The sequence below is a fragment of the Gnatocerus cornutus genome, chromosome 2 (assembly GCF_029298725.1).
Source record: "Gnatocerus cornutus isolate USDA-ARS CGAHR chromosome 2, icGnaCorn1.1, whole genome shotgun sequence".
Classification (NCBI taxonomy): Eukaryota; Metazoa; Arthropoda; class Insecta; order Coleoptera; family Tenebrionidae; genus Gnatocerus; species Gnatocerus cornutus.
The window spans coordinates 8,191,942-8,201,056 of NC_142234.1; the positions used below are offsets into that span (position 1 = coordinate 8,191,942).

Here is a 9,115-nt window from a genome sequence, read left to right on the forward strand (position 1 = left end):
ATTTACCTACTGTCATTAATTGTCATGAATGACAATTATAGAAGTATGCCTCTGATTTAAGATTTAAAGTAAAAATCACACTAGACAATTTTGCCGTACACATTTCGTTGTCGTCAATAGTACTCGTACAATAGTTTATCCAATATGTCGCAATTAACATTAACATGATTGTTGTTCACAAAGCACATAGATGGCTGTTTGCGCTATAATCCTAGCTGCTAAGGGTAACGTGGGTTATTTGTAGTTATAACCAACGTTATCAATCAACGAATGTTACTTTCCTAGTTTAAAACTGTCAATTAACACGTCATATTACTAAACTAACTATAATAATGACTATAATAGTTATTATTATACGTTGTTATTATAAAACTATAATTCTTGGTGTTTAAGCAAGTTTTTAAAATAATAATTTTTAATTTTCCTAAGTAGTAGGTATAGCGTTTTACTAATTAGTTTTAAAATGTAGAGCGAGTTATAGTTTATCCGGTGAGAGATTGGGATATTTCGACAGTTGACATATAGGTTGGTAGCAAATTATGCTACAAAATACACTAAAAACACTAAATTCCTACGCGAAATGGGTTGACAGGGTTGTCAGTAACTGGGGTTATTTTGTTATTTTAAATTTAGCGCGTTTGGTACACTTTTTATCGCGTAGATTTAGTGACTTTTCTGTCATTCAATCTCTCACCGTACAAACTATACAATTTGCTTGTCATATTTACAGTGAAACCTGTATAAAAAGAAATTTCAAGGGACCGTCCGCGTCCGATCTTTTCGTTTTAGACAGTTTTCGGTTTTCGACAGTTTTCCCATTTTATGCAAACTTTTTTTTTTATTTCAACATTAGTTCTTAATTATTTGTTGGCTTCTCCACACACTTTTTTGAAAAAATTTGAAGCTTTAAAATTTTGATGTTCAAGACGTTCGGCGATAAATTTTACTTGCGATTGTAAAAGTAAACCTGATACTTCTACAAGTTTGTTTACTTCTTTGTTCTCGGTAACACGAATTTTCCGTAACTATTTTTCGTTAAACTGGTATTTCGTCGTCTAAGTCTAAAAAATTTATAATACCTAAGTACCTAAAATATTAGGTGAAATACAATACGAGGCCAAACCAAACAAAATATGTTAACAAGACAGTCGGCGTGTGACTTGTTTTTAAAGAGTTCTTAATTGTTTCTAACAAAATTTGAAGCAGTAAATAAAAAATTTCCGTCTTAAAAATCCAATTGTCCGTTTTTTGACTTCCGTGTTCGCGCTGACCAGGTTCCGGCATATACAGGTATTTTTAAGGAGTAATTCTTCCGGGACCGTCAAAAACAGGATTCCGGTTTTTACAGGTTCCGTTTTTCATAGGTTTTACTGTATTATTCGTAACACTTATAACACATAATGTCAAAACAACCCGCGTTGCCCTTGGTATAGTAGGTTATAATATGTATAACAGCTAAATTCACATTGAATTGCAAAGTTTTTGATAAATACATACTTCAAGTAAACAGCAAACATATCTATGCACACGGCTTAAACGAAGGATCTTTAGAAAGAGAAAATTAGGATTACATTTTTTTCAAATATTTACCTATAAATTATGAAAATCAGTGCTTGGTCTAATGGTCGAAAATGGTCAAAAATGCAAGAAATCCAAGTTTAAAAAATGTGTAATAACTTTTTTAAATATAAAACATCAGATATAAACTTCTAAATAAATATTTCTTTTTAAGCCGCCGTCCATTTTTACCGTTTTTGGAGACATGAAAATAGTCCGCAAAACGGGGTTTGGCGGCCTAGACCTTCAAAAAGGAAACTACTTAGTTTTATTGTTAAACGGTTGGTATCGCACTATTATCAATAGACAGCAGTCTGCTGAAGAGGAATACATGTGTTGTTTTATTTCCACTATCCACTATCAGATTTTTTTTGATTTGTTAAACTTTGTTGGCGTAAAAATAGTGTAGATCACACGTCCGAAATTGCTTTTGGAAGTCTTCGAATCTAAAATCTAAAATGTTATGGTCGTACTTAAATGTCTATAGTAGTATTGATAACTATTTTTTACAGTACTAGTGTGTTAAATTAATGAAAATATGATTATGCAGTTATACTCTGAGTGTCCTCAACTTAGAATGTCATTCAATAATTAGAGCCTTGCGACTAAAAAATAATATTGAGTAGACATATTTACTTTATTTGAACCTACATAAACATAGATAACAATATTGTTATAAAAGTATTATTCACAAGTATACCACACCACAAAGAAAGCGGTTCAGTATCATTGCAAAGTATATTTTATATTTTATAATTAACCATCTACAATTTGTTTTAATCATTAACTTATGATGAATTATTCTTCTGCACCACTGCACGAACTTCCTTTTCATAAAACCACTCTTTTATGGCATGACTATCTCATTTTTAGCATAATGTTAATAATCAGTACTTCAATTGGTCTGTATTATGGTTGTTCTGGTACCAAGCAAAGAACAATTAGGGAGTATATATTGGGCAACAATAAATTAACGGCACTACCGATTGCTTTTTCTATAGCTGTCGGGTAAGTTTTCAATGTTAGTATAAAAATTAGAAAAACATTTTTTAAGACATTTTACTGCAATCACGCTCATGGCTATGCCTGCAGATGTCTACAAGTACGGAGCATATCAAATATTTGGTTGCATATCCATGCTCTTGTTAACTATAGTATCAATTTACATTTATTTGCCAGTTTTCTTTAATCTCAGGCTTACAAGTGCTTATGAATATTTAGAAAGAAGATTTGACAAAAAATGTAAACTTCTGGTGTCTTCTTTGTTCATTGTCTGCGAATTTATTTATCTAGCCGTCGTTGCCTACACACCTTCATTGGCACTCTCTATTGGTCAGTATTATGATTTTAATTTCAAACCCTCTGCTAATGTCTCTTGCAGCTACTGGTTATCGGACTTCTGTTATATCTGCAATAATTTGTGCTATTTGTGTGTTTTACACAACTATTGGGGGTTTCAAAACTGTAATCTGGACTGATCTCTTCCAGTTCGTCGTTATTATAATCTCACTTCTTCTAGTCTGTATAACTGGATTTATCTTGACTGGATTTTTTCCTCCTTGGATTAAAGCTATAGAAGGAGGAAGATTCAATATTTTTGAGTAAGTAAACGCACTTTGCTTTGAATCTTTGAGAGTTTTTCTTTAGTTTTGACTTAGATCCAACCAAACGAGATAGCCTTTGGATTTTCGTGTTTGGTTATACTGCCCATTATACAAACTATGTCACTCTCACACAGTCAGGTTTACAAAAATTTCTAGCGTTACCATCATTTCGGGACTGCGTGCGGTAGGTACCCATCCTTCTTTAAAATTACAAGGTAACAAAAATTAACACAATAGATCTATGATTTATGTTGGAATCTGCTTAAGTACCATTTATGGATGCGTTGTCATAATGGGTGTTTTGCTTTACGACAAATATTCAGATTGTGATCCATTATTAAGTAACAGAATTGGAAAACACGAACAAATGGTACCATACTATATTATGGATATTGCCGGACACCTTCCTGGGGTTTCTGGATGTTTTTTGGCAGCGATATTTTGTGCAGCTTTGAGGTTGTACTTCTGATTTTGGCTCTATCTACTTTAATTTTTAGTACTATCTCGTCAAGTTTAAACGCTTTGTCTAGTGTCATTTACAAAGACTTTTTGTACAAATATATGATTAATCTGCGTGAAGAACGTGCCACAAATATTTTGAAAGTGATTGTTGCGATATGTGGTGCATGTTGTATTTGTTTGGTTCTTGTGGTGGAACAATTAGGAGACGTGGTTCCTCTAGCCGCCAGTATAACTTCAATAGGTCAAGGACCTTCAATGGGAATGTTTACCTTAGGAATATTGTTTCCGCAAGCAAACGCTAAAGTAACATATTTATTGTTGTGAACAACATATTTTTACTTTATTTTAGGGTGCTTTTTATGGAGCTCTTGGAGGATTTATCTTCACCGCCACCATGTCACTTCCTAAGAAATTTTTTTATTACAAATATAAGTTTACCTTTCCAACAAAAACTCTTTCTATTGATGGTTGTCAAATGACCAATAAAACCATTGAATTGGTAGAGATACAGAATGTTTATAATAATGCAAGTTTCTCGAAGTTAGATCATTAGTATGAGTGTATTTTCTATTATAACAACTTTTTACATTTTTACATTTGTAGCATAACACCACCTTTTTTATTTCACATTTCACACTATTACTACACTTTGTTTGGCGCTATTTTTACTGTTATTTTGGGGTTAGTTGTAAGTTATTTGACTAGGAAAGATAATTATGAAGCTGAGAAAATTTTACTGAGTTCAGTCGGACAGAAGTTGCTAAGACGTAGAAAGAGTGAAGAAATGGACGATTTGTTGCACCGGACAAAGGATACTGTAGATAAGAGAGATTATATTTAGAAAATAGTATCTTCTCTACTATAGCTGCTGTCAGCTCTGTTCTTCAATTCAGTTTTCAATACTTTGAAAGTAAATACATGAATATACATTTATGTAATTATTGAATTTAATAAATTACTAGAACTTTTGTATTAGTAATTAAGTTTATTTTGTTTTTATGTAAAAAATGCCGTTGTTTTATTAAAATCTTATCACAATAATATAAATCTGTCAATTTGACCCGGCGCATCCACCATTTTTACCAATAAAAATTTTTTTTCCCTAAAAAAGAGCAACAGAGAGAATCTATAAACTTTGTTACTGTTTTATAGTAAATTTTATATATTTATTTTGGACAGTTTCACTGCCGCAAAAATCTATCTATCTTAAAAGTTGGCAAATTGTTCCGTTGTAACAAAATATTTTCATTTAAAAAAATGTGGCGTAAATATTGCGATCCGCACATAGCAGATACTGCAATGCCAACAACGCGCGACGGTTTATAAGTTACGATAAGAATAAAAATTTGCATACATTACAGCACGGTAGTACCATAACATATTTTTTTAATACGTGTGCCTTATCTATTGTTTCTAACCTTTGTAACAAAAATATTCATATAATCTCAACACCTTATGGTCAAGAACGTTAAAGTAACAAGTCAAATATTGCAGCAAAACTCAAGCTTCGAAATTACTCGTCATGAATTTTTCTAAAACTTTAATAACAGAATCGACTAAAGTTTTCACCCCCAAATCACACTCGCTCTCGTTTTTCTGGTATGACTCTATTATAGTTTTTGTGACAATCTTCATTTTCAATTTCTTGAGCGGCGTTTATTTCAATTATTTTGCCCGAAGACAATTAACAACCAGTGATTATTTAATGGGAGGAAGAACGATGAAAGTGTTGCCGGTAGCAGTATCGCTAGTTGCAAGGTAATAAAAATTGTTTAGTTGTAAGTACTTCTAATTTTAAATTTTGTAGTCACATGTCAGCTACAACGTTTTTGGCAGTACCAGCTGATGTCTACAAACATGGAGCAACTTACTTACTTGGAGGAGTATCAACAGTGTTTGCTGTTATCGTAACAATTTACGTTTTCCTTCCTGTTTTTCATAGATTACGTGTTACTAGTGTTTATGAGTATTTGGAAAGAAGATTTGATAAAAGAACAAGACTGCTGGCTTCGTTTTTATCTATTTTGGGGTACATTTTTCACCTTCCTATTGTTATTTATGTACCATCTCTTGCGTACTCAGCTGGTTAGTATCACGACTTACATAACAAAAATAAAATTTTAGTTTTCCAGCAACTGGTACTGATGTTCATTTTATGGCAACAGCAATTTGTGCTTTGTGTCTATTTTATTCAACCATTGGCGGTTTAAAGGCAGTGGTTTGGACTGATACCATTCAATTTACAATTGCTATGATAGCAGTCACTTTTCTCTTTGTGTTAGGTCTTAAAGCCACAGGAAATTTTTCAACTGTTTGGCAAAAAGCGGTCACCGGCAAACGTCTTGACATTTTCGAGTAAGTAAACTTGACATTTTCGAGTAAGTAAACTTAACACAACTTTATTTATTTCAAAAGTTTCGATGTCGATCCAACGAAGCGTGACGGTTTCTGGGCTGTCATCATCGGTTTTACAACCCTCAAGATATCTTATTTTGCTGTCGGTCAAAACTCCGTGCAAAAGTATTTATCAGTGCCCACTTTTAAACAATCGGTCTTGTGAGTAATGATCCTGAATTTAAACCAATGTCGATAGATGTGTTATTTATTTTGGGATTGGTACTACTTTGGTGAAAACTCTCACTATCTTCCTTGGATTACTAATGTATGCTAAATACTCAAAATGCGATCCTTTATTAAGTCAGAAAATAGATAACAATGACCAATTAGCAGCGTATTTTGTCATGGATGTGTCTCGAGATATTCCTGGTCTTTCTGGGTTATTCATTGCAGGAGTTTTTAGTGCTTCTTTAAGGTAACAAAACTAAGATCTTTTCGTGACACTTTCATACGATTGCAGCACCTTATCAGCAGATTTAAACTGTCTCGCTGGAATTATCTACACGGATTTCATATCGAACGCCAGAAAATTCAGTGAAAAGAACGCAACTTTTATTTTAAAAATGACTGTGATAATATGCGGTATACTCTGTAATCTGTTAGTCTTTGGTGCTGAAAATATGGGGGGACTCTTTTCTTTGGCTGTGAGTTTAATTGGAATAACTGGAGGCTCAGTTCTTGGAATGTTTACAATGGGAATACTTTGTCCATCAGCTAATGCGAAGGTAGTGTTAAACGATGTTTGTGTTAAAAAAATAATTAGATTTAGGGTGCTTTTTATGGAGGTCTGACTGGTCTTGTTGCCATGAGCGCTATTATAGTACCCACAGAATATTACCAGATGCAAGGTTTATTGAAATATCCTGGATTACCTGTATCAGTCTCAGGTTGTAATTTGACGATTTCAGGCTTTAGCAGCTCGAATAACACCAGGTAAGTATTTTTATAAATAAAAAAAAACTGATGTTTGCGTTTTAGATATGATGGTTCGTCGTCTACAATACCTGCAATTTTTAAAATATCATTTTATTATTACTGCTTTGTGGGAATTTGTGTAACTTTAACTGTAGGATTATTAATTAGTAGTCTGACTAGTGGGGGCAAGCAATGTGTAGATGAAAAATTTATCAGCCCCTTGTACCATAGTTTGTGGAAAAAGAAGCAAAAGAAAAAAGTACTTTTGTGATATTTTTGTACTTTCTCTTTTATTTATTATGATGGTTCGTCGTCTACAATACCTGCAATTTTTAAAATATCATTTTATTATTACTGCTTTGTGGGAATTTGTGTAACTTTAACTGTAGGATTATTAATTAGTAGTCTGACTAGTGGGGGCAAGCAATGTGTAGATGAAAAATTTATCAGCCCCTTGTACCATAGTTTGTGGAAAAAGAAGCAAAAGAAAAAAGTACTTTTGTGATATTTTTGTACTTTCTCTTTTTTTTTGATAAAATAATGGCGGTTGAATAATGTAAAATGGGATTAGCAGTATTAGAAGGTCATTGCTGCTTCCATACGTTAAATTAAATATTCCATCTTTGTAACTTTCTTTCTCTTAGGTAAGTCCAACTAGTAATATTTTGCAGGTACAGTAAACCCTCGTCAACACTAACTCCAAAGAACCGAATTTTCATTAGTTCGGGTCAACAAAATTTGTGTTAACCGAGATTGTACATATACAGGGCTATTCACATAACTGTATATAAAAAATAAATTTGAAGAAAACATTTTTATTCACATTATGAACACAAATTAAAAAGCTAAATTTTATTTTTAAGCTAATATAATTTCACCCGAGTTGCTAAAATTTCAGAAAATAAAAATAGAAGAGTTACATATTCTTTTCAGCTAGATAAGCCACACATGCAGTGGTTTTATTTTTATATCACCTGGTAGATATTCTGTTTAGGTATACTGCCCTGATTAAAGTAAACTGACAAAAAACATCATCATATAAAAAAGAAAGAATTTTAGGTCCCTTTGGTATGCAATAACAATGATTTTAATAAATGACAAATTTCAAAGTTTCTTCGTTGCCGCTACATCTTTCAATTATTAATTTATATTAGGTATATCAGAAATACATTGTTATTAATTGACCCCAAATAAGTTTAAAGTAAAAAACTGGTAAAAAATTATTAATCTAGGGCAGGTGATGTATGCATGGTTGCATATACATCAATAACTTAAGCCATTTCTGCACTAAAAATTTGCATTTATTGAGAAAAAAACATAATGCCGCAAGTGATATAAATTACCTACAATTCAACAAGATTACATTTATTACAGCAAATTTCTAACACTGCTTTGCACAAAATCTAAGTTAATGACCACCATGTCCAGCATCTTTGGAGACATGATCAAGTTGCTCCTCTTCGTCGTGAGGCCAGAACGTTGGTTTATTAATTGGATCCACCGCTTGCTCAGGGAATGCATCGCGGAAGTCCTCCATAGTCATTTGCTCAAACGGAATAAGTGAGGTCAAATGTGCTAGTTCTTTTTTTAGCCTAGAAACATAAAAGATCCATTATTTGATCCCCACTGTCTAAAAGCCATACTGTGCAATCCTGTTGTTCGACTCTTGTTTAAATTTCTCCAATTCAACCTTTAAGTCCTTCTCTTGAGAGTCAATTTGAACGCTAACTGTATCTGGTGGATATGGGATTTTCAAGGCAGTATATTGCTTCTGGAAATCATCAACCATGCCAGCAACAGGAACGCTTGACTTGTAGAAAGACCAGTTGATTTGTGGGGGGCTCTCTGGATTCTTCAAAACACTACAAATGACAAAATAAGAGAACTGCAACGAGGGTTACATAAAAAGTACCTGCGAAGATATTGGTCGGATCTCGATTTAAACGCTTGAAATTGGGATTTTTGGTGTGCGGGAACCCTCTCGGCGAGGGAAGCCCAATTGATGGAGCTCTGGGCGATCCTTTTTGCAGCCATAATCACCGAAAAAACTCAGATAATGACACAACCCGACGAAAAGTGCGAAGGTTTTTGGTTATGTAACTTTTGACAGCTCCGCAACAGAGTGACCAACTTCGTAATAAAATCTCACCAGATCTCGGGAGCTTTTAACCGTTTTTAAT

At 33.2% G+C, this 9,115-nt stretch overlaps 3 protein-coding genes across 3 annotated transcripts; 2 read left to right on the forward strand and 1 right to left on the reverse strand.

The window, feature by feature from the left end:
* Nucleotides 1-2,265: 2,265 nt before the first annotated feature.
* LOC148178590 (sodium-coupled monocarboxylate transporter 1-like) lies at nt 2,266-4,484 on the forward strand. The gene is made up of 8 exons (XM_088030013.1): nt 2,266-2,565; nt 2,612-2,889; nt 2,939-3,158; nt 3,205-3,345; nt 3,399-3,617; nt 3,659-3,926; nt 3,973-4,175; nt 4,227-4,484. The coding sequence occupies exons 1-8, from the start codon at nt 2,348-2,350 to the stop codon at nt 4,462-4,464; spliced, it is 1,785 nt and encodes a 594-aa protein (XP_087886139.1). The 5' UTR covers nt 2,266-2,347; the 3' UTR covers nt 4,465-4,484.
* A 526-nt stretch (nt 4,485-5,010) lies between these two features.
* Nucleotides 5,011-7,564, forward strand: LOC148178591 (sodium-coupled monocarboxylate transporter 2-like). The gene is made up of 8 exons (XM_088030134.1): nt 5,011-5,381; nt 5,431-5,708; nt 5,756-5,978; nt 6,039-6,179; nt 6,217-6,435; nt 6,481-6,745; nt 6,790-6,953; nt 6,999-7,564. Exons 1-8 carry the CDS (start codon nt 5,146-5,148, stop codon nt 7,204-7,206), a joined length of 1,734 nt encoding a protein of 577 aa, XP_087886260.1. The 5' UTR covers nt 5,011-5,145; the 3' UTR covers nt 7,207-7,564.
* A 720-nt stretch (nt 7,565-8,284) lies between these two features.
* Nucleotides 8,285-9,067, reverse strand: LOC148178592 (ATP synthase subunit d, mitochondrial-like). The gene is made up of 3 exons (XM_088050645.1): nt 8,848-9,067; nt 8,579-8,797; nt 8,285-8,527 (listed from the first exon to the last, which is right to left on the reverse strand). The coding sequence occupies exons 1-3, from the start codon at nt 8,967-8,969 to the stop codon at nt 8,344-8,346; spliced, it is 525 nt and encodes a 174-aa protein (XP_087906771.1). The 5' UTR covers nt 8,970-9,067; the 3' UTR covers nt 8,285-8,343.
* Nucleotides 9,068-9,115: the final 48 nt, after the last annotated feature.